We start from the raw sequence: 26,021 nt of genomic DNA, 5'->3' as shown, positions 1-26,021 counted from the left end.
AATCCAAGAGACACATGAACATCTACACAAAAACAACCCCAAGCTCCTGGGACACAGTGTGGGAAAAACATGTACGTGTCATCATTATACTTCATCTTTAAGCATATGACAGTGCAAAGTTTAAGGTGCAGTACAAAAAGTGAACAAAATTCTTAAACAGACAAGAAAGTAATTAGAAATTAAAACATTTTAAGTGTCAGATATTAAGGCGCTTGAATAAGCGAAAATGCAATTACCTCTCTCAAATGAATTTTTAATATCATTGACTTCCACCTGGGAACCAGACACTCTAAAAATTCCCTGATGCTGAAGACCTGCAGCAAAGATGAGAGACAATGGTGGGAAATTAATCTATTTTAAAAATACTTTTCACTTCTAGTTTTAAAACAAAGCTGTAGCTGTAAACGCATCATGCAAAACATACACAACTAAGTTCAGTAATGAAATGACATATTTCATTGCTTACCATATAAATTGATAAATCTGATACAGCTTTCCACAATGAGAGGAATGACTTGTCCTGAATCCTGGAAAAACAAGAGCAGAAAGAGTGTACTGCAGATGTGAAAAAGGAAACCTCCCTACTCTGGAATGAATGTGAAAATGGGTTTTCTTGGTCAATCCAGATGGACATACAGTGCTGCCAAAAAAAACACATAAGAAAATATATAATTTCTAACAGAATTCTCATCCCATTTAGGGAGGGAGGGAAAGGAACAGGTGAAGAGAAAAGATTAAGGTTCTTAATGAAAATCATTGAATCAGGAAATTCACAAACTTCATTCTCTAACTCTGCCACTGTATCCGGCTAACACTGTATGTGACATCTAAACTCATGCATTTAATTTAGATTTTTAAAGCAAAATGAGTTAAAGCAGTGAATTTGCCTTTAGTTTATTATTAACAATAATACTCCATGATGAAGACGATCCTTCTGCATTCATTTAACTTACCCCTTTTTCTCCCTAGGGGAGAAAATCTTACATGGGCCTAATTACACAGGGTCTAATTCCTGGAGGTGCTCTATTTTTTTTCTTTTTTTTTTTCTTTTTTTTTTAGCTAAAAGTTACTGATGATAAACAGAAGACAAAGCCTTTCCTGGACCTGCTGGACTATCAGAAAAGTTCTTGGTGATGAGCTACCCAATGACATTGCATGGAGTACTTACTAGCTGTAAGAGATACTAGTGGTGTAAGTGTAAGTGATACTTACACTTGTAGTGATGTACATGTGATGTACATATGTAGTCATGTAAGTGTAAGTGGTGTAAGGTGTAAGTGATACTAGTGGTGTTAGGGGGAGAGGATGACTACACACCGATTTTCAGTGAACTGTCTTTTTCCTTCAAACTGCTGATTTTCCAGAAGAACCATCATGGTCCTTCAGGTGTGTGTTTCGGCACTTTAAAAAATGGCTGTTTTACCCTATGCACATTAATGACTACAAGTCATCAAATATCTATTAGAGATACAAATCACATGATTAAAATTATGCTTGTGTTGGAAAAAAAATTACTGTTTCATAAATAATAGGTACCTTCAAACTTCTCATCTCAGAAGCTATAATTTTTCTTTCCAAATGAATTTCAAATATGTAAGCGCTCAGAGAATTGACTAATTCATTTGAAAGTTTAATATAAAACCAGTCTGTATTATAAAATCATGAATTCAAAGGCACCCTGTAACTCAGAATACACATTTCTTCTTACTAGTCCTTCTAATTTTCATGCTAAATTACACTAACAGGAAGTTTATGAATTAAGCCCAAGTAGATGAAAAGCCAACTGCTAAAAAAAAAAAGCGTTTGAAAAATAACACACACTGAAGCAATGAAGCAATGTGATTCCTGAGGCAACCTAACTCCTGATTTTCTGTGTACTGCATGTTGTTTTACTGGGGTTTACAAAAAACTGTAACAGTAATTATGCTATTTAAGTTGTGGCTTGTTTATCTTTTAGATCAAAACCTAGCAAACACTGGTTAGCCAAGAACCACTAGTATCTTTCTGTTTGAGTAGTGTCATGATTCAGTAAGAGCTGAATAAAAAAACAAACAAACATGGAACAGGTCAGTTGCTAAATGAGGAATACACACTGTCATCTTCACAGACCAATGAGCACTCTGGCCCTCCACAAAAGCAGAGTATTAGAAACATGCCCAACATGCACCCGTATCTCCTGTTAGTACACTGGTTCGTGCGATAAATGTAAAGCCTCTGAAGAGATGGTGTTTGCAGTAAGAAATTATGATTATATTACTTTCTTACTTGTTTCTTGGGGGAATCTGCTCAGAACCACATACAACTTCATAGTTAAGAGATTCCTTTAAATAACGTAAACCAAAAACTTTGGATTTGGGATTTAATGACAAGAAAAAGTTTGAAGTAACAATCTGTGTTGGTGAAATTCAAGAACAGTGACCCTACTGCTACTGTGAATTTAATCTGATGTGTGTAGTCAGTGACTGCATGTTTGGGACTAATTATTGTATCTTATGATGCAAAAACGGAACCAAAAGCAATTTGCTGTGATACTGTATTTCACTAGCCGTAACCCCTTCTCGCACGTCAGAATGACACATTCCTATGAGGAATGACCCATTCTTTGTGCAGGGATGACTTCCTAGGTTAGCTCCCACACTGCCAGATCTGTGATAAGGCTACCTACTTTTTCCTTTTGAAAGACTACGTAGAACTTTCTCTGCTTGCAAGTAAGCTCTGTCACTCACACTGCCATGTAGTACAGCGCTCTTCAACGTGAGAGAAAACGACAAGGTAGCATTTCTCCAAATTTCCTCTGTTCTTCCCTAATCCAGGGGCTTTTTGCTGTGGATTTTTTTTTCTTACTTTCTCCCTTGAGCAAGAAACCATTCATGATATTAATCTCTGGCACCATGTGATGATTTCCTGAAAGTCTTTGCACAACACATCACCACCAGCATAATAATAATAATAGTTTTCCCACATAGTTGTATTGAGGCTGGCTGAAAGCTCAGTTCAAAGACAGCTAAACGACTATGGTGCCACTGAGCACAGAATTTGTTCTGCAAAATATTTGCTGCTAACTATGCTGCAAAGAAAGAAAAAAAAAACATATAACATTCAAATTCAGTTCACAGAGCTTGCAGTCAGGAATTCCATTCATTGCACTTATAAATGTATTGCTACATATTTTTTGAGGGTTGCTTTCTTTTATCTTTGTCAGCCGGTGTCCAAAACCACTAACTGACTGTGATGGGGAGGTGTTTGTTAATGAATAAGGGAATATCCATCATTTAAGACTACAACCACTCCACAGTTATGCCACGGTTCAGTTTTGCCTGCTGTACTCGTAATATCATTTCTTAATGCAAACTTCCCCCTTCAGCTTAGTGAAAGAACTAATTTTGAGCCAGGCGTGAATGAAACCCGAGAGTGAGGCAGAGATGGTTCTCTTTTCACCAGAACTATACCTGATGTCTTGTGTGAGAGTTCCTTCGGCCTCGGCTAGACGCATTATTAGAAATAAAAGTATGAGAAAGAAGAAGATAGTAAATACAGCAAAGATATAAGATCCATAATAGTGGTGATCACAATTTCACGCAATATAATAAATTCCTAAAGTCAAAGGAAATCAAAAGCTGGATATCAAACCCAGGCTAATACTGCTTTTTCACAGACTTTGAATATTGAATGTAACTGCAATGGCAAGCCAGAAACTGTGCCAAGTTGTGGGGTACACCGCTATTTCCCCTATCTTCTAAATGATGCTGTTTCCTAGTAAAACCAGGCTGCCAATCCTATCCCTGCTTGATTAACAGAACTGTAGGAAGACTATTGTGAGAAATGAATCCTCCTCTTTCCCTCTGACTTCAGGAAGTATTATATTGATCAACTGGGAAAGAAAAGAGCCCCAGGACAGACTTAAACATAATGATCTGCCTCAGCTCACGTGAGGCCGTGACCATTATAGTAGGAAGTGTTGAGATCAGCCACTCCAGTGGCTGGTGCCAGTACCTTGATGAATGACTCCAAATCACCATTAAACAACTTAGCACTATACTGTGATCGGGGTCTGGGCTTCCTGTGTTTCTGGGGCTTAGGGGGAAGATTTGGAGGCCTAAGGGAAGGGAATATGATTACTGAGCAAGTAGAATTAAGTCATACAATAAAACGAAATGTCTGTAAAGTCACGGCAAAACAACAGAGCATTGTAAAGGGAGAAATAAACACATTACTTATCAAGCAAAGATTTTCCATCAAATTTAACTGTAACACAATGATTAAAGAGTGAAGAACTCCCCCATTAAAAATGCATTACTTATGGATAAATACTGACATTCTTTATGAATACCCGTTTTACAGTTTTACCATACACATTTATTCCAAACAATGCACAAGTGAAATGGCCGTTTCTTGTCACTGTCATGCATGAAACATGCAGCCAGCGCTGGAATTCATGCTGCCAGCTGCGGCAGAACATGGGGCACTTGAAGCACCTCAAGCAGAAAAGTTGCTACCTGCCGGAGCAGCTTCAAATTCAAATTGAAACTGCTCAGCACACTCCCAAGATGCTTCAAAACCAAACTCTGCATTTTCAACTTGAGCCAGCAACAGTACACAGCTTTAACCTTCCACATACAACCATCAGCATCTTTACACAGGGAAAGAAACACTTTGCAAATTAGCTAAAGGAATTAAAAGGATGTTATCAACGTAGAACAAATAAACAAAACCAGCATAGCAGAAAAAGAAAAGAACACACAAAACTTTGGTATGCAAAACATTCACCTCGCATGTTACATGTTACGCACATGATGACTATGACTGAAAGAGATTACAGGAAATAAATATTCTTCTTTTTTTGTGAGTGTCATGGCACTCCACATGCCAACAGCTTCTCTAGTTCTCCTGCATCAGCAGGCCAATGTTTCTATAGCTTCCTCAGGAATCAGTAAAAAATTACAAGGTTTTGGGGAAACAGTAAGGAGCACTACTTTAAATCATAAAACATAAAGTGGTGGGACTCTGGTCCATTCTTGTACTACCTGCTATTTAATTTAAACTCATCTTTAAGAATACCCTCTTCCCTTCTACATTTTAACTTTGGTCTTGAAGAACATTATCATTTGCATGTCTTACAGACTGGAAACTTAACCAACCCTGGGGTAACAGATAGGTCCTACCCAGAGTGGGGAAACTGGTCCCAAGGATCAGATGGGGAGGACCTTCTCCCTCAGAGCTTCTTTTTCTAAGTGACAAGGTGTGAGAAGACAGGAATTAAGAAGGCTTCAAGCTGTTCCTCCACTTTACTAAGGTAAAATCATTGCCTAGATCCATCGTTTTCTTTCTGCTTACAGAACAAGGAATTTAGGATGAGGTGAGCCTGATGAGTCACCTGATTTGGAGTCAGGAAATAACATTTTTCTCATCAGGCATAAGCTTGGTGACTTCCATGTACTGCCGGTAGCATCAGGGGTCAGAGTTTAAGTCTCAAAATTAATGTCAGCAATTGGGAAGAATGCTCTGATTTGTCACCACTTTTCAACTGGGGTCATGTAGGGAAGGAAGGTAAGTCCAGCTGATGGAGCTGAAATGGACCATGAATCACTGGGAAGAGGAAGAAGGGAGATCTGAAGTCTGTAGAGATATTCCCAGGAATATGGGGGCCAGACAGAAGAAAATATACAAAAGTGGTCTAGCAAATGCAGAGCGAGAGCTTGATCCAAACTTTTTAGCTGGAAGAGCAAAACTTCTGTTCATTTTTTTTGGTTGTTGTTGTTTTGCTTTGCTTTGCATTGTTTTTAATTCAAGATAAGGGGTGGCAGCAAAGTCATTCCTATCCAGGAAACAAAAAGTAGAAAGAGAAGGCATTGAGCAAGGATGTATTGACTGGAAAGGGCAGGGAAGAGAGAGACCAGGAAGGTTAGTCTGGATGTTCCTGCTCCCAGCAGTACGGGAAAGGTGGTGCCCAGAAGCAGCACTACAGGAAAGTGGCAGCTGCAAACTCACAGTCTGATACCCTCGGGGTTGCAGCATGCTTGTCTGTGTTTATGTCTGGAAGCAGGCCTCACAGGTGTGGCATTACACAACCAAAATGTATGTCCTGAACAAAGCGGGGAGACCTAACACAGTCTCCCTTCTCTTCTGTGAAGGTGTAGACCCATTTAAGCATCAAACACATGGATACTGAGGGAAACAGGTATTTTCTTCTGAACTGTGCATTCTGCTCAATAAAGATATATTTTTTTTCCTAGCACCAAAAATCCACCTGCAATGTCCAAATTCACAAATATTTTCAATGATTTCCCTGCTTCTCCCACCATTGACACTGGCCTAAGCAGCTCAGAAGAATGCTGAGATGTTAAAATGCTGAATGTTAAAACACACAGTGCCTGTACACAATTTAAGTAACAACAACAATAATGTTACACATCATTAGGAACTTGCTTTTACGTCTGTGATTTCTGTTTTATTTTCCATTTGTAGCTCTCAAAACCAAGTTAAATAAAAATGTCTTACCTTGTTGTCATGTATTCAGCCCTGTGACCTAGAAAAGTTGAATAAACAGGAAACAAAAATGTGCATGTTTTAGGTAGATCTTCAGTTGTTTGTATCTAAATTATGCTTGGTAAATTGCTTTTAACCCTAACGTTCACATTACCAGCGAAAGATAGACAATTATACAACTAATAAGGCAATGTGGTTATCTACCATCTCCACAGCTGCATTTAAAATCCAAACGCAATCCATGTTATGGAACAACTTCTAAGAACCCTGCGCACTATAAAGGATCATTTGATACTGTAAATAATTTGAAGCAAAACTCCAAACAATGCCTATTGGTTTTGCAAATGTATTTTCTTTGGCTAAATCAGTATAGAGATAGAGCTGCGCCAATATTAGATTACATTTCCCTTGGTGCCCTGTGCCTAAACCTGTTCAGTGCAGAAAATACAAAGCTCTGGACATCAGTGGCTTGCTGCTGAAAGACTCCTTTTCATTGGTGTAACTGCAGGAAAAAAATACAACGCTATCACTGGCAAATTATGCAACACAGACATAAGAAGAGTGACAATTGCACAGAATTGTACAGAAGCAAATACTGTACTCCAGAAAGGTGCATGGATAACATTTGCAGAACAACAGACCAGTAAGTCAGGCATGTGCCCCATGTAAATGCATGATAATGGAAAGCAAAATAATCAAACAGTAGGATGGTCACGGTATGGTAAGTTCCCACCGGTCTTGTTTTCCCAAAGGGAGATCGCACCCTATAAATTTACTAGAATTCTTTGAACGTGTCAGTAAAATACTGGGTAAAGGAGAATCAGTGGAATTAACTTCTTCAGAAATTCAAGGTCCTCTGATAAATGTCTTCACAAGAGGCTAATAAGTAACTAAACAGCTATGGATTGAATAGCAAAATATTATCACTGATCAAAAATCAGTGAAGAAAAGGGAAACTGAATGGAATTAAATGGTCTATTTTCATCATGACAAAAGTGTAATGGTCATTTACCCAAGCCTTCCCATCAGAACCACTTATGTAATGCATTTACTGAAGTCTTAGGCATATCACAGCAGCTAAGGAGGCAGAAAATTGTGCAAATAGCTAAAATACTTTTTTATCGAGTCCTGACAAAATTGTGAAGCCCTTCAGAAGTGTTGATCAATGCTAGGGAAGAAGACACACAATGGCAAATTGCAGTCAGCATTGACAGGTTCAAATAACAGATATTAGGGAAGGAAGAATTAAATACCTATGCAGCTAGTAGAACTACAGATAACTATGCTGACTCTGAAAATCACTCTGAGCATCACTTGGACTAGCTCTAAGATCCCTGTTCAGTTTGAAAGTGACACCAAAAAAACTTGTAATACTGCAAAAAGAACAAAAATCAATGATATGCAAAAATAATATTATCTGGCAATCTCCTGGTGCACATGAAATACTGCACAGTACTGAATACCCTCCTCCGAAAATACATTAAGCTCTTGGAAAAAAATCTCCGGCATTGATAAGATGTGCAAAGTTTGTTGGCACTTATTTTACAGAGGTAAAAAAGAGGGATAAAGATCAGTATGTTAAATAATGAATGACATGGAAAGGGAAAATCAGGAACTTCTCCCTGCTCATGCAACCAAGGGAAATTCACTGAGACTAAGAATTCCAATAATAAGTGCTAGTTAGACAAAAGATGTTACAAATCCCAAGTCTGGAGGTTTTAAACACATCTCTGATATTTAATAAATGAGGGTAAAAACTATCTGGGACACAGAGTCAATTTCTTTTACAACTGCTTATTCTCTTCTTGCATTTCTCTTTGCTTGGTTCAATAGATGTGCCTTGGGTCTGAATTAACATGGATATAAGTGTGCTTCCTATGTATGGTACCAACTTTGATTGAGTATTCCTCATTTACTGTTCCAAATTTGCACATGCATACTCAGCACAGAGCATTTTATCTATCTTCCTTGTGCAGATCATAAAAATGCATCTGCAGCGTCCATGAACAGCAATGGATTGGAGTAGCTAGATATCAGCTGGAACAGAATCCAAATGCTGTCAGTGCTGAGGACACCACACGGTTTTGAATAAAAGCAAGAGAGGGTGCCAAAGAAAATTACCGTTCAGACCATCCTCTCCCTCTCCTCTTTTACCCTTCTCTCCTCTTTCTCCTCTCCCCTCCATCTCCGCCCATTCCCCCTGCATTACTTAATTTGGCACCCCGTGTTATTTGTCAGCTGTCTTGCTGACATGAAAGGTTCCAGAAGAGGCAGTCTGAGTGGAGCAGGGGAGCAGTTAGTTCACTTCCTAAAAAGAAATATTTTCTACACTAGCTACTAGTAATAATGTTCGTAATTTTACTGTGATTCTATCCTTTCAGTTATCCCTATTCAAGGCATGCACAGAATCCAGGTCTTCCTTCCCAGGCACGTGTGCTGTCATGCAAGACATACCTCAATAAAGTGGGGTACCCAAAATTTTTTACCTATAATAATGGTGGCTTTTGCTCCAAATATCAGCTTTGAATGTGCATTTATACATTTGGGATACTATTTCTATGACGTGATGATAGAATAATAACTATGTTCAAAAACACTGGGGGCAACAGAAATAAATGACTTGGGGTTACAGCTGGCTGGGTCAAACGGAATGCTCCAAGCAGAATGGCCCAAGCATGCCCGAACGGCCCAGAGTCTGACAGCAATTTATCACTTAAGACATCCTGCTGAGCAGTTTTTCTTTGGATTTCCTTTGATACTGTTCTTTCCTTATTTCTTTCCAACATGCATTACGCAAAGGATCCTACTGCCTTTTATTCTTCCCCCTTCAGTAAATGACCATGTATTTTACTGGGCTTCCAAATAAAAAATATTTACTTTATTTTTCCACATACATTTTTGTGAGCATTTGGAGGAAAAATTTCCTCATTTTTGACCAACATAGCTGCACATTTTTTGCGGGAATAAACTTCTCAGCACTTGGAACCAAATCCTACTAAATGAAAACTTCTATGAGAAAGAATATAATATAATTAGCTGTCTGAAAACAGTTACTATCTTCTACAGTCCAGCCCTGCAAGAAAACACTGCTTATTTCATGCTTAGTCACTCCCTGGACAAGGGCTTTGTTTGGGTCATAGCCACAGAAATGTTAATAGCTGTTTAGGCACCTCCACAACTGGATTTTTGGATCTGGTGTTTTATATTAAAAGCATGAAGATTGTGTGATTAACAACACATTTTTTTGGCCGGTAAAAAGAAAATAAATTGACATATCCTGTTACTCTTCAGAGAAAAAGTTTCCTTTCTTGTGTCTGAACTTTGAATTACAGTCTTTAACCTTCAGGAGAGGATTTTTATTCTTTGTGGTGTAATACACTTCCTCTAGAGTCTGTAGCACTCTGTGTGGCATGTGGTATGATTCTCCTTTTCCCTTTGGTCCATAAGGAAGTGCCTGCTGGGAGGGCTGCTAAGAGGTGGGCTGGAACTATGCATAGTGCCTGATTCATTACTGTCCCAATTCTGTTTTACTTCCTTTTAATTATGGGAATCTGCTCATTTGGTTTGCATTTTAAGATGTATTTTTTAAAAATTATGGAGTGTGTTCAGGACAATGGATAATTCTCTGTCATCATAATTTGTAAAAATTCAAATAATCGTACATGCAATAACAGTAATCAACAGGTATAGAGCTATGCATTAAGTTTTCATTCATTCCAATTCACAATGTGAAAATGCTTTGTAGAATCCCACATTAATTAAGTCTGTAAGAGTCTCACTACTGGAAGTAGGTGAGGAACTACAGTGAGGTCAGGATTTAACCTATTACCTTTCATAAAAGCTTCACTGAGTTGTAAGACTGCAAGAAGGACATTCATGTCCATGTGTCAGAAATGTTGCACTAGCATGTCTATTGTTAGATATGCATCCTGATAATTTTGCATGCTTAAAAAATGTCACTTTCGTCTAACTCTTAAATAAACCCCAAGTCAACAGAAATTATCGGGAAGTAGAAACAGTGCATTTATCACAGTTCTCAAATCACCCTGCATTGACTGTGTTAGCTCTCCTTTCAGACATGAGATTTTTCATTCAACAGTTCCATCTCCAAATATAGCCACTTGTCTAAACATACGCACAGTGGAAATAAATATCCATTGAAGAAATACATTTGATTTAGGGTGTGCAGTCTTATCACTGCATCAAAACTATGACTGATTAAAAATCAAGTCTATGCTTAGTGGACAATTGAGCTTTAAGCTCTGTCACTTTCTCCAGCATACATCCTGAATTTCAGGTGGTTCATTGTATAGTCTGGAATCACTTTAAGGTTTATTGTGCGATATTTACCTTCTCCAAGTGTCCTCTGCAGCAAGTCATGCTTTGCTTGAAGTTTTGTGATGAGATTACTACCTTCCAAATATTCTCTGAATTTCTGTAGAGATAAGATCAATCTATTATTACGTATGTGACTTAAATTCCAGGAATTTCTGCACAATGTTTACTTCAGGTGTTTGATCTGTTATCACACGAATGAGGAAGCAACCAACATACCATGAAATAGAATTGCTCGGTTTCCTGCTGGTTAGCTCTTCTTTTTGCAATGCTAGGCTTACTCAGATATGTCTCAGAGACTGTGGACTTCACAGACTCTGTTGAGCGACTGTGCTGGAAACATTCTGACACATCGTAGTCTTCAATGGTGACCATATCTTGTATTGTTTGCAAGGTAGCCTCTGTTGTTTTCTTAACCTGGTGTTAAAAAAGCACATCTTAATAAATGGAAAGATAAACATGTACCAGAACAGCTTAGAATGGAAGCTCATTACTTAAACGAATTCTCTGGCACACTCGCCCAAACGGTGTTGTGTAAACATGAAAAATTAAATGTACTAAACCAGATATCTGTGTAACACAAAAATCACATCATTAGGCTTCACATCTAGTTCTCTGCTTTACCATGGTACAATCCATAAACATTGTTGTACTCTTGTGTTGACTGTATGTGAGAGAAATGTGATATGATTTTATAATGGTCCCTAATTTGGGGCAACAGGAAATAGAGATGACAGGTTGTGCTGAAGGGTTAACTCTTCAGCATATGGCTGAATCTGCTAGTTTCAACACATATATTAAAGGATCTGGCTAGCAGAATGTGTTCTTCCATGTTAAAAATCCATGGGACTGTGCTGTGGTATGAAGGACAATGATGTCTGGACACAGCTGGAGGAGAGGGCTGGCAAAAGAATATTTTACACCAGTCTCACAGCACTTCTTATGGAGCACAGTCATGATGGAAACCTGGGGATGGATGCCTTGGAACAGAGGATGCAGTGTTTCCACTAGCAGTGGAATAAAAGTAACTGGCAAGATTGACAAGGATGTAATTTACCTCCAAGTTCTGCTTTTCAAGACTCTCTTTAGTAGAGTTAACTGAATCACGCACACTTCTACACACACTTCCAGTGCAGGAAAATAACCTTCTTGTGCCTGCCAACATGATTTCTCCCTCTATGTCCTTACACTTACTGGTGAAAAATATCTTTCTTGTTCCTTTTGTCTTTGCTACCTTGAGATGCTTTCTAAATTCAAATTTTATTTTATTTTTTTTTTAAAGACTACCATACAAATCTAACAGGCATTACTATTTTGTTCTAGGCATTCAAGACATGACATAGAATGAGAAAAACTCAAATCCCAAAAGCTTATCAAAAAAGCACACACAAACACAAAAACATCCCTGTACTTTAATTTAGGAACAGATACCCATTTAAACTGAGGGCCTTTAACACTGCCTTAAATTGGATAAAAGTTCAATTTATACCCACAGTGGGGCCTCTCTCTACTGCTGGAGCAGAAGAAGGAGAATGGCATTGTATTTCTGTAGTTTACAAAAAATGTATTTTGCTAGGTGAGGTATTCCCTTGCCAGGCATTCAGAACTCCTGTTTATAAATAGCTGCAGCTGAAAGCATAACAGATTTTGACTCAGCTACCACAAAAGACAGTCCAAATTCCTTTGACCTTCAGAAGTAGCAATTTGGGGACTGGACAGAGGGTGGTCACAGAAGACAGTAAGTGTGCTCAGTGGCTTTCTGCCACAAAACTATACGCTATAACATGCCAAAAAAATATATGCCCTGCAACTTTTCATTGAAGCACTTGCAAAATATAGAACTTAGTACTATAACCACATGGACAGGTAAAAGATGAAGTTTCCAAACATCTATAAAGCAGGCAAGGATCTACATGCCCTAAAAAGAAGCCAAAGGAAATTCTATACGCTGGACAAGTGAAGCATTCATACACGTATCAGTATCTGTAGGTAGTTAAACATACAACAGCTGAACCAGCTGAACAAGTAAGGCTTCCAGAAATGTAGACCTTTGAGACACTTGATGTTAATTCCTAAATTGTACTTCTTTTAACATCTCTGGAACTGCCTCCAAATTCAACCCATTTGACCATTTTGTAACAGGCATGAAAAGTGGTAGTTTTATATCTGATGCATGTTTAATCTCCTAAGAAAAGGCTAAGTGCAAATTCTGTGGTTTTCCATGTTTATCACATCCACAAAGTTGGCTACCAAAGGAGCCTCTACATAGTACTTTGCCAGTGATCTTCAAAATTAAGTTCTATGCCAGGGTAAATGGGTCTCAAGAAGTAGTGTGAGGTGATGGGCATATGAATATGGGAAAAAAATCAGCCTGTTTCAACTCTTTCAACTCTTTTTGGTTCAATGGTTCTCTAAAACTGGACAGAACAGTTATCAGAAGAACCGAGTGATTTCAATAGTTCAAAAGAGCACTAACATCTAACATTTGAGTGTCTGGAAGCAAACATTTGGTTAAAAGAAAAAAAAAAAGAAGAAAAAAGCACCATCTAAAATACAAGAGATTCTTTAAGAATCAGAACTATTGGATGAAATATGTGGGTAAATAAATACAATCATTAGGAAAAAAAAAGATCAGGTGTTTTTCTCTCTGTTGAAAGTTATTTACACAGTAAACTTATTTTCATATTTTCATATAATTATTCACATGATTGATAAATAAAAGTGTGAAAACAGACTAAAATAATTTTGGAGACAGATGTATAGAAGCATATGAATATACATATGTTTTAGCTGAAACTGAATTACCTCAAACCTCTCCTGAAAAGGACAATGAACAATACATACGTAGCCAACACATGTTGCTGTTTCGTTCTGGTTTGTTAGTATACTTGGCTCAGGCAAACAGCCATGCTTACCACAAGCCAAATCCTGCATTCTTTTACATCCCCTGAAATGTCTCCAACAGAAAAAAAAAAAAAAAAAGGTATATAAGAAGCTTTTTCAGTCATGGTTCTAACTTAGCATATTTGCCAGTATTTGTTTTTAAAATTAGGACAGCTCATATAGATTGAAGCCATTTTACTGTCGTTTACGTGCTTCTGACAAGGTAGAAAACACTGCATCTTCCTGAAAATGGTGTCCGATGCATAGCCCATGCATACAGAGACCTTACCTCCTCATTTTCAATTTTGAGAGTGGCCAGCCGTGACTGTAGCTGCTGATACCTAAGCATAAGCTCTGCTTGCACAGGTTGCTGGGCAGTGACTTGACAAACCTAATAAAGAATCAGAAAGAGCTGTGAGATACAAAGGAGAAAAAAATTCAGGTCTTTGGTTGCTCTCCTTAACATGAGGTGAATTCCCACCAATGCCACTAAAATGTAATAAAGCAGACAGTAAAATGTAACCATCTACATTTAAAGCATTTATATGCTACAAGGTGTGGAACTACACACCCCATTTTAGGACTACAGAGCACAGCCCTGTTTGTATGGCTGCTCTGTGTTGCTTTTCTGTCATACAGAAATGCAAACCCTGGAGTTACCTTCCTGTAAAGATGTATGTCCTGGTTTCAGTTAGGACAGAGTTAATTTTCCTCCTAGTAGCTGGCAGGGTGCTATGTTTTGGATTAGAATGAGAAGAGCGCTGATAACATGCTGATGTTTTAATTGTTGCAGAGCAGTGCTTACACCAAGCCAAGGACTTTTCAGCTTCTCGCTCTGTCCTGCTAGCGAGCAGGCTAAGGATGCAGCAGGAGCTGGGAGGGGACAGACCCGGGACAGCTGACCCAAACTGGCCAAAAGGGTATTCCATACCATCTGACGTCATGCTGAACAATATATAGGGGTGGCTAGCCGGGGTGGAGGGGGGGGCCGGCTGCTCGGGGATAGGCTGGGCATTGGTCAACGGGTGGTGAGCAATTGCATTGTGCATCACTTATTTCATACACATTATTACTATTAATACTATTATTATTATTATTATTGTTGTTATTTTTTTCCCTGTCTTAATAAACTGTCTTTATCTCAACTCACAGACTTCACTTTCCCGTTTCTCTCCCCCATCCCGGAGAGGGAGGGGGGAGGGTGAGCGAACGGCTGTGTGGTGTTTGGCTGCCAGCCGGGCTAAACCACAACAATGTACACAGGTGATTCTGTGTTCTACTTTGCTACTGGCCTTTGGAATACAAGAACAGGGCACAGCTGGGGAACCCTGTACTCTTGAAATCTCCAGATGATAAAATGGAGAACAAAGGGAAAGGGCTGCATTTCAGTGGGCACAGCTTGGAGATCTGCAGCTGCTCTCAAATAACAATCACAAGTGCTGTTACAGGAGAGAGAGGTAATGAAAACATAAAGTCACTACTTACATTGGTGCTGGACTGAGCACAGGCTGGCCAGCAAATCTTCTGGATATGTCATAATGGGTAATACAGAATACAATAACACACAACACCTTTTATTTGGGAACTCTGAAGAAGCTCAGAACAGCACTGCAAGTTTTGCAAAAGGTTATTGCTTATCTACTTGATTTTAGGTAGCAATAGCAGCTGTTACCATTCTGCGTCTTTGTTAAAGGGGATAAAATTTCTATCCTGGTATATAGGAAGAGAAATAACCACTGTGGGGATATTTGTCACTGTACAGACCTCATCACCCATATGAGACTGGAACTCAAATTTCATTGGCGGACAAAAAGCAGTGGGGTACATTTCCATGAATCTCTGCTTGTCACTTCGTGGCTCCAAGCTGTCAACTGCATTTTCAATGATGTCTAGTCCCTCATGCCTGGAAGTTTCAAGGTTATACTCCGCAGAAAGATATGTTCTTAGGGCTCTGTTCAGACTTGCGTGGTATCCAAGATCACAACACTAATAACAGAAAAAAGAGAGAAGAAAACCAGTTAAAAGGCAAGAACACCATTCCAATACACAAAACCATAAATTATCACTAAAATTTTATGTCCAGAAATTTTTCTGTCTTCAAAGTATTTTACAAAATATCTTGTACATCAAAACACAGTATTAGGGTCAAAACAGTAAGCATTTAGTAGCCTCATTTTATTGCAAAAACTAAAGGACAGTTTTAGAAAAGAGATCAAGTGTACAAATACAGCAATATGTTTGCATTTGTTTATCTGATACAGATACGCAATGACTGCATTTACATAGAAAAGTTCTGGGACTCCAGCAAGAAGTGGGCTTTATAGTATTATTGTCATATGTAAGCCTCAGATAATCTATTTAAATATATCTTGATATACCTAAGCATATAAGTCAATGCTAGCACCTAACTGAAAATGAATCAGTTCTTGCTAACCATGCATGTGCCACGACAAAAAAAAAACAACAAAACAAAACAAAAACAAACAAAAAAAACAACAACTGCTTCCCACATTAGTGACTCAAAGCCCACCCAGTTCCAACCCCCTGCCATGGGCAGGGACACCTCCCACCAGACCAGGCTGCCCAAAGCCCCATCCAGCCTGGCCTTGAGCACCTCCAGGGACGGGGCATCCACAGCTTCTCTGGGCAGCCTGTGCCAGGGCCTCACCACCCTCACAGTAAATAATTTCTTCTGAATATCTGATTTAAATCTATCCTCTTTTAGTTTGAAGCCATTACTCCTTGTAGTCAACACACTCCCTGACAGAGTCCCTCCCCAGCTTTCCTGCAGGCCTCCTTCAGGCACTGGAAGGCCGCTGTAAGGTCTCCCTGGAGTCTTCTCTTCTCCAGGCTGAACAACCCCAACTCCCTCAGCCTGTCTGCACAGGAGAGGTGCTCCAGCCCTCTCATCACCTTTGTGGCCCTCCTCTGGACTTGTTCTAATACTTCCATGTCCTTCTGGTGCTGAGGGCCCCAGGACTGAACACAGCACGCCAGTGAAATCATTGCCATCGATGCAATGACAACAGTTTAACATCCTTTCCCCCAACAGTACAAGCGTACTTACTGTAAACACCTTATTTCCCATGCTCAGACAGAGCCAGCAATGCACATCATTACTAAATGCAGAGTCATAATTTATCTCTTTTATTTCTAGGGATGAGAATAACCCTGGAATATAATTGAAATCTAATTGGTAAAATGTAAATTGTGTTTGTTCCTGAATTTTAAACACCCTACATTTGCATTATTCATTATCAGTTAATATTTTAACGGCATGGCTGAATATATTTTTAAAACATTGCAGCAGAAGTGTATCAAGTGATTGTTTTCTTAGTCCCCTCTTCCCCCCATTTAATAGTATCTTAATAGTAGAGATACTATTAAAGATAATAGTATCTTTAGCTTGTGCTCGGTGAGTTTCCAGGTAATGGCAGGAGCACTGCAAGCCTCTCTGGCACCCCCACACTGGAACATCAGTCTGCTAACAGCTGTGTACAAAGCAATGTTCTTTATTTGAAAAGTGTGTTTAGGCTTGACTCAGTCCAGGGTCAAACTGACCAGAAATCTATTGGCAAACAGTCTGCAGCAGATGAAAATATCCAAAATTTCTCATCTCATAGGGTGTCTGCAGGAAATTGCTGCAGTTTTAGGAGAGATTTGTTCCAGGCAGAGGACAATACCTGTCCAGGGCAGTCAGGGAGCACACCGTCTCTGCCTACCTCCATCCCTCCTGGGTTCCCAACCACAACTTAAAATCTTTCCCTGCAGGACTCAAGAGCAAAGTGATGCATTTGGGTAAAGAAGCAGTTTGAATTCAGTTGACTGTATACCATGTTTATATGCATCTCTCCCTCACAGCTATTACAAACCCTTACGACTCATTAGGAATCATGTTTCCTTCCCTTTCCTCTTTCTTACTGAATAAAAGAGAAAAAGGCAGAGAGACAGAAAGACAGACACACGCACAAGGGTAGGAAAGAGAGTTTTCAACCTATTTACCATACCTAAACCTGTGTGTACAAGAGAAACAAACCACTACCTAAAAACTAGCTCTTGAACTATTTAAAGAAAAGGGAAAAAAGCTGTCATGTTCATTCAAACACATACAGCTTAACCTCTTTCTTTTGCATTTATACAATGGAAGTGTGTTTCATGTACTATAACAGCCACTCAAGTTTTATATTAAAGCCCATCCATATTTCAAAGATACCCAGTCCCAAAAATATTGTTTCTAAAAGGAAAAATCTCATGGTGTTTTTCTCTTGTTCTGCGTCAAATCAGATCTCATATTTAATTCACTATCGTTGATGAAAAAGACAGACTAAAAGCGATGATAAGAAAGTGGATCAGGGAAGCTGTTTTATTTCATGTGCATTAGTTTGAGAGAGACCTCAAGGAAGACTAAATTGAGAGGAAATAAGAAATGGAGGGCAATGCTACATTTAGCATGACCAACTATCTATGTGTTATAAAACTACAGGGATTTAGAGCCTGTATTTTGGAGGATTAATAGAAGTCTCACTGATTTACTATCATAGATGTGGGGGGTTTTGATACAGCTGTTTTACAAGTTGCAATATAACACTGCAGCCTTGCAGCTTTGTGCAAGACCTTCACTGTTTAACCCCTAATCTACTCAGTAACTACCATCTGATCAGGAATGAAAGCCTTGGTTATTATTTGCAGGTGATAACAGCTGTACAGGGTAACAAATACTGCTTCCCAGCCATGAACAAGGATTCCTCCAGTGAAGCAGAATATCCTGCCAGACTAAGGCTTTTTTTTTTCCTTTTTTTTTTTTTTTTCAGTGCTAATGCCAGCAGAGCAAACAGGAGCAAAATCCAGAACCTGAACTAATGCCTTATGAGTGGAATTTAAAATGCCTGGATTTAGATTTTTACTTCAAAAAAATTAAGTAAAAGTAGAATTTGTGTAAGCAATACTATATTTTTACAAGCAGAATTAAAAATTATAAGGCATTGCAACTCTTACTTCTGCCAGACTGGCAGAAAACTGAGAGACAAAGATATTCTTCATCTGGAAACAGCTCTGCCACAATACCAACTCACAGCTATTCGGAGAGTAGAGCACTGCTTTAATCTGCTAGTACTAGTAATGGTTTAGAGAGATGCCTACAATGGAGACAGCACTTGGTGCACTTGCTTATTATTAAAACTAATAATGTAAGGTACTGCTACTAAACTGCTGCCCCCTCAACACTGGAAGAGAAAAAAAAAACAACCACACAGCAACTTTTCAGGTATTGCAAAAAGGTAGATATGTATGCACTTACACATGCATGCACGTATACATGATTTTCAGGAAAAAAAATGTAGACCCAAAAGACTTGTGAAGCTCAAACGAGCAGCCACACTGTTAGCCAAAAGAAATATGAATCCTTGAGGTTCGCTAATCAGCACACTAAGGTGACAGCCTGGATGGCTAGTAAGACCTGCTATCAATCTATGGGCTAGAGAGATGAGATGTCAGTTGGTGCAGTAAGACATGAAGATGAGAAATGAGAGAATGAAGTCATAGACTATGAGTTTTATTGCATTTCAGGATTTGTACAGACTTTTGGTTGGGCAAAGTAGAGGGAGATGAGTGATGCATTTGGGATATGTGTGAAAAATTAATTTTGTAATTTGCATTTTATTCTTATTTGGAATTTAATCTGAAGCAGTCTCAAGAGCATTTACTTTCTTTATTGCACCCCAGAGTATATTTAGGCTTGAACAAAACAAACTGCAGTGCTTAGCACAGAGCTGCAACCAAACAACCAAGCTGATCTTCATTTCATTTCAGGAACAATAATAAAATTCTAATGCCAACGGAGACAGAAATTCATAAAAATGCCTTAACCTCTAAACAAGTCATGTTCTAATCTTCCCTCGAACACAGACATCAACATTCAAATCAAAGGGATCTGACTGTACATATCGTATTTATGAGAACTTATAATAAAGACTGAGCTGCACACGCTCTAGCCTCGTTTTAAACTTGCTTCTATGAATGATTAACAAAGAACCTTTACAGAATAAATTAAGTCTGTAACAGCTAAATGCTCTCTAACTTCCTAACCATCCAAAGCATGTAGACTGCAATTAGATATTTGGAAACTCCACTTTAAGGAAGATCAACACATAAACATTATATTTATTCCAGTAGCAGAACTACAGTGAAATTAGTTTTGATCAATATTTCCTAGCACTTACCTTCAGATCACAGATCACATGCTAAGTCTGAAAAAAGTTCCTTACCTTCCTCTTATACCCAGATAAAACTAATAAACACAAATACATGCAACTCTTCAAATAAATGAGTAATAATTTGTGCCACATGGACAGATGTTGGTACTAACAGTCAGCTTAGCAGGGGTGTGTATGCTACCATTCCTCAGAAATCCACAATCTTAAAAAAAAATATCTGTGTATCAGACAGAGATTATTTAGTTTAGCTAAAAAGCACTCTGCTACTTCCTACATGATACACATAAGGAGAAAAACTAATCCTGTCCTTCACTTGAACAAGATCCTACTACATATTCAAAAGAGAAGAAATATTCGACAGAAAATTCAAATTTCTCTAGAACAATATGGTGAGAACAGAAATACACTGTACATAATAAATCCTGCTTATCCCCTCTCTTCTTTGCAAATGTTGGTCCCAGCCTTCAGCTCATGAAATGCATTAAAGCATCTAGCTAAGACTCCAGTAATATTTTATCTTGCTTTTATCACAAGGGCTTAAGATGAACACCACATCATCATTTTAAGTCAGAAGCCCTGAGCTTTGTTAATGAAATGAACGAGTTGAACAGTTCAGACTGAGTTCATCTAAGGAACTGCAATTTAGGATTTTCCATATGAGCCTCACAAATCAAGTTGCAGTGGAAAAAGACCTTTAATAAATAAATAAATCCCACAACCATCCCCAATTTTGTTACGAACAGTTCACTGTGCTCCTCCATATATCTATCCCGTTTTCATCAGACATATTTATCAGTAATGTAGGAAAACATTCAGTTTCATTTACGATCAACATCAACAGCTCAGGGAGATCTAAATCCCTTCCATGTTAACTGAAATTCAGACACAAAGGAGAAGTAATCTCCTTCTGCAAAGAGCGAGAGAGTTCAGGGAAGCACAGAAAGGAAGGCAGGCAAATAAGAACAAAGTAGAGAGGGTAAAGAATGAAATAACCACCCCTGCTCTGAAAATTCAAAATCATCCCATTACATTAGTAGATTTACAGAATGAGGTAGTCTGAATCGTTGTAACATATGGTCAGTGGGAAGTATGTCTCACATTCCAATGATATAATCCGAAAATCTTGCCAAGACTCTTGCATTTACAGAAAGTGTTTCCTCTGTCAAGTAGTAAACACTCTGTCTAGATACCAGTGCTTTCACAGAATATTCTGATTAAATACAAATGTCTGCAAGACACTTCCTTTAAAGAAGCTCACAGTCAGACTAAGTTGGCTCTGAAGCAAATTCTGGTTACACGTTTATAGACAACTCTTACAGAACAGTCATGAAAAGGGCATTTAAATTTTCCATTTAAATTCTTTAGAGAAGTGTAATTTCTAAAGCCATTTCACCAAAAGAATGTTATTCATGGCTTGGAAAAAGCCACTCAAAGTATGTATTGTTTTCCTGCATTAAGAAATATTGCAAAATGTAAATTTCTGTTAAAGAGTAGAGCTGTTAGAAAGCTCTAGTCTTCATGGTTGTGTAAATATCTTTTCAAACACTAACTCCAATGAGTGTTGTCTTTGTATATATGTACAGAGAGCTTCAGCTTGCTTCTCCTCACAATTCTTTGTGAAGCTCCAGGGCTGTGGTTTCTACAGCATTCACTGCTATGGCAAACTCTGTGAACATCACTGAAATCGGTAGGAACCAGGAACATTTTCCACTCTGAGAAAGTCTTGACAGAGTAGGAACATACCCTGGAGACATTCACTGGGAAATGTGAGCTCTAAAAGAGAAGGCAAGAGAGAAGACTAAATCAGCATCTTTCCAGCCTCTGAAGGGGTAGGGGTCCCACAGGGGTCTGTACTGGGCCCACTACTATTTAATATCTTTATTAACGACATAGACAGTGGGGTCAAGTGCACCCTCAGCAAGTTTGCAGACGACATCAAACTGAGTGGGGCAGTTGATACAAGAGAGGGAAAGGATCCCATCCAGAAGGACCTGGACATGCTTGAAAAGTGATCCCAGGTGTACCTCATGAAGTTCAACAAGTCCAAGGTGCTGCAAATAGGTTGGGGCAATCCCAAACATTGCTACAGACTGGAGGATGAATGGATGGAGAGTAGCCATGAGGAGAAAGACTTGGGGATATTGGTGGATGAAAAATTGTATGTGAGCTGGCAGCATGCACTTGCACTTAAGACTTTTATGTTCTAAGAAATATCTGTAGACAAGAAATAGTTTAATAGTACAAAATGGAATAGTCTACTTTTTTATGTTATTCCTGTCATATTTGCTCTTGCCATATAGGGAAGAAAGGTACCATTCTAACTTTAAAAGACGGGGTTCAGCATCTTATTGGCACTTTATTTTGTGAAATATAAAGCTGAAAGGAATATCTGCTAATTATTCCACACAAATTATAAATGGTGAATGTATTGTCATATGGGCAACCCATATGACTAATGTATTCCCTTTGAAAATGAAAAACATACGTATTATTCGTGAACAAAATAAAGATAAAAATAAATGTGCAAATACTTACGTCAATTAAATCTGAAAGGTCATGAATATAATACTTGAAAACAGAAGCATTGGTTGCTTCAAGGGTGAGCAGGTATTCATTACGGGCCTTAATAGATTTCAGCTTGTTTTCAGAATATTTTGCTTGACGCTAGGAAAGAGATTGCATATGAATGTATTTGAATTACTTAATTGATGATATGTAGCAAAAATGGAAACAAATCAAGCAAACATTCCTATTAACAAGAAAGAACCTTAACTGCCAGCCTATTATTCATATAAAAATGTAATACAAAGCGATAACTTAGTATTTCATTCCAAATATAACAAACCCTGTAGTAAGAATTATAAAGTATTCCCTTCTCTGATCTGCAATTAAATCAAGTTGTCTATAACCCCCTGCTAGTTTATTATGTGTACCTTGTTTAATTTTATTTCCCAGCTGGACTTCTCTATCTAATATCATGCTAAGGAATGTCAGAAATGCATTGAATTTACTTCAAATGAAGCAAAATAAAAGGACTATTTACTTTTTCCTTCATTTTTTCAATCTTTTTCACAGAGCTCCGTCTCTGGTGCCTTTCTTCTAGTCGAATATGAAAAACAGGGTCTCCCGACCTCCCAATCTGTTTTTCTTCTTGCTTCTCTGCCTCCTTCAGTTTGCTTTCTGCACTGATGCTCTCTGCATGATACATGTGATAAGTTTTCATGACCTGCAAAAGACAGAATCAAAAAGGAATTAGGAGAAAATGAAAATAAAAAGGTACATACAGAAAAACAACAGGGTCATTTAATAAAATGTTCTCTTATAAAGATGGAATTTGGATAAGTTTCCTTGCCAACACAGGCTGAGGACTTCCAGTTGCATTTTTATTTTCTAATTTATTCAATGCTATCCCAATAGGGATACTAAGAGCCTATGGGCTTTATTAATGACTGACTTTCAGTGAGGCCTTTGGATGATGCCAGAACTGTCACTATTCACTTTAAATAAATGGGTATTTATATATTTAAAATTCTAAAAGGTCAGAGTGCTTTACAAAGCACTGTGAATAAAGAGGAAGATGATGGAGAACCAGTCATCATGTAAGTGTATGTGACTGTCTCTCATTCTGCCTCACATCTGCTCAGAAGGACCTCGTATCTCAGAATCATTTGGTAGGTGACTGAGCAGCAGGCTGTCAAATATTTAAGCCAACAGTTGTGCAGAAAATATTTTCTAGGATTTTTTTTTATTGCTCTGACGGGAAAGAACCAAATCCTTGTTATTAAACTTCAGGACTCTGTATGAAAGCCTGAAATGACGAGCAACAAAACTAAATCAATATCAGGGCCATATCTATCTTATTTCCTTAGTACTAAGCTAATGGCTCTGCTGGGGGCACCGAATGTTTGAAAACAGGCGGATACGCTTTGCTGTGAGGACAGGGGAAGGAAGCAGGGACAACAGGAAGCTTCAGTCTGCGGATAGGTCCCTGGTCAGCTGAATCGCTGTCAAAGGCCTGGAGAGAAGCTGTGTCTAACCACGCAGCCAGCAGATCAGCCATGATGTAGAGCTGGCCAGCTCTCCAAACATGAGCTGGAGAAGGCGCAGTCTGATAGAGAAGTCACGAAGACACTTCCTCCTTCCCCCATAACACCGCTATCTTTCCTGCACACATGCTAGCTGTGTGGCCAAGAGAGCGTGGACTGCCAGACTGCAAACACACGCGATCTTCATGCAAGGAACCAGGTGGGAAGGCATCCTCAGGCAGATGATGGCCTCCTCTCTTCTTCAGAGGGTGCTGGAGCACTCTCTCCAGCAGATGTCATCTTTGAGCCCACACCACCCAAGCCACTCTCATTTCCAAAGGATACAGCCAGGAAGGAGTCAAAGGGTCCCTACATTCCTCCCTCAGCGGGGCTTCGTGTGGCCTGCTGAAGGGAGAGGCTAGTCTGGGGAACTGCCCAATGCTGCAATACTGATGCCACTGATATAACTGGAATAGGTTTGGTACTAAAAATGAAACAGGTGACTCTTCACCAGCTTCTTGTAGTAAGGTAAAAAAGTCACAGATGTGCATCAAAAGCACTGGTCTTATTTTAAAAAAAACACATGTTCATAACTCTCTGTGGAAACACTGGATACACAAAGGGAACAGCTGGTGCCCACAGTCTGAACGGATGGGGCAAAACTGTGAAGAAAAAAAAATATTGCGCTGAAAAGAGGATGCAAGCCTGCAGAGCTGAGATCCTCACTGTTTCCAGTTTAACCTAACAGCACGTTTAGCTTCCTATATCCTGCACTGTTACCAAAGGCATTTTTAAAGCTGTCAATAACCTCTGCCCGGGGTATCTAACTCATATAGCCAAATGGAAATAATTACTGAAAAGAGAAGAAATACACTTCTTAAAGAAGTTTTTTTTTTTATTATTAAATAAACCTGAAAAGGCACAGAAAGTGATATGGATCTCTTAAAAATTATGGGAAAAGGAAATTAAAGACACTGATTGTATACCCTTCTCTGTTGGTCTTTTTACTCAATTTGTTTGTGCTTCCTTACAGAAGTCTACAGGTGTTTCTTTTTATTTTTTATTTTTCATTCAGTGTCAGCTCTGGAGACTTTGTAGTTGGTGGGAGAAGGCTAAATTATTTATCTTACGATCTAGGAAAGTTATTTTGTTTTGTACTCCTTCTGTTCTTGCCTGCAAAGAGGGAACAATAATAACCTCTCTGAGTTTCCTAACAGCACATCTCAAAGCATCTGACGTAAGGAAAAATCCTTGCTTTGACACTTCTTGACAGAGGCAGTAAACACAAGTTTTAGAAGCAGTTTTTTCCGAGCGCTGTATAGCAGGGCGTACTAGGCATAAATATCTTTCTGCAGTGGCTATGACATTTCAGCCTGCCTCGCTGTTGAGCGAAGGAGCGTAAGTGCATCGCTGCCGGCTCTCACCAAGAGGCTCAGAAGCCTCCACGCTGACTTCGCTAAGCTCGCATCACTGAAGAGCACTTCTTCCTCTCATTGCCTGCTTACAGCACATGCTATCAAATCCAGAGTGCCTCCACATACCCTGATTGAAAGTCAAGTTTGTGTGAGAATGACGTGGTTCTTAGTCCAAATGACTGCAGCACAAGTAAAATTGAAAAAGAAGCCCTCCCTTTGGCAGTATAATCAGGGCAGGACAGTAGTCAGTGTGTCCTACCTGAGCCATGCTGGTTTAGAAATCAGTATACACTATGTACAGAGCAGTGATCAGTCTGTGCATTTTATTCCTGTCTAGTGTGATATATGGATAGCACTGCTTAGCTCATGCACTAGTGACATCATTACTTTGCAGGCCTCTAGGGCAAGCTGACAGCTCCAGTCTTTCTCATGATTTGCTTAAGTTTTTTAAGAGCTGATGGTGCAGCAGCTAAACAAAAACTTGAAAAAGCATTAGATAGACACAAATAGAAAATAAATAGGAATAAACAAGGCTTCCAAGTATTTCATTGCATGCTTCATCAACAAGTTAGCGCATAATTTGCATGCTAAATTGCATATATATTAATCTTTCCCTTAACATTATGCCATCTTTTCTCCCAAGAATATTTAAAAGACTGCTAGAT

At 38.8% G+C, this 26,021-nt stretch overlaps 1 protein-coding gene across 3 annotated transcripts in view; it reads right to left on the bottom strand.

The window, feature by feature from the left end:
- The window catches only part of SRGAP1 (SLIT-ROBO Rho GTPase activating protein 1), a 152,723-nt gene that overhangs the window by 29,692 nt on the left and 97,010 nt on the right, over positions 1 to 26,021 (bottom strand). For 2 of the 3 annotated variants that reach the window (XM_040552246.1, XM_040552265.1), the window contains exons 5-14: positions 22,960 to 23,142; positions 22,452 to 22,580; positions 15,469 to 15,690; positions 13,994 to 14,095; positions 11,041 to 11,238; positions 10,837 to 10,921; positions 6,499 to 6,526; positions 3,994 to 4,096; positions 467 to 527; positions 237 to 314 (exon numbers count right to left, since the gene is read on the bottom strand). In XM_040552246.1, coding sequence (XP_040408180.1) covers positions 237 to 314; positions 467 to 527; positions 3,994 to 4,096; positions 6,499 to 6,526; positions 10,837 to 10,921; positions 11,041 to 11,238; positions 13,994 to 14,095; positions 15,469 to 15,690; positions 22,452 to 22,580; positions 22,960 to 23,142 — 1,189 coding nt within the window. Of the gene's footprint in view, positions 1 to 236; positions 315 to 466; positions 528 to 3,449; positions 3,484 to 3,993; positions 4,097 to 6,498; positions 6,527 to 10,836; positions 10,922 to 11,040; positions 11,239 to 13,993; positions 14,096 to 15,468; positions 15,691 to 22,451; positions 22,581 to 22,959; positions 23,143 to 26,021 lie in introns of all 3 variants that reach the window. The other variant, XM_040552255.1, reaches the window with a different exon arrangement.

The sequence above is a fragment of the Cygnus olor genome, chromosome 1, assembly GCF_009769625.2.
Source record: "Cygnus olor isolate bCygOlo1 chromosome 1, bCygOlo1.pri.v2, whole genome shotgun sequence".
In the NCBI taxonomy this organism is placed as follows: Eukaryota; Metazoa; Chordata; class Aves; order Anseriformes; family Anatidae; genus Cygnus; species Cygnus olor.
This window is presented reverse-complemented; position numbering and strand designations above follow the sequence as displayed.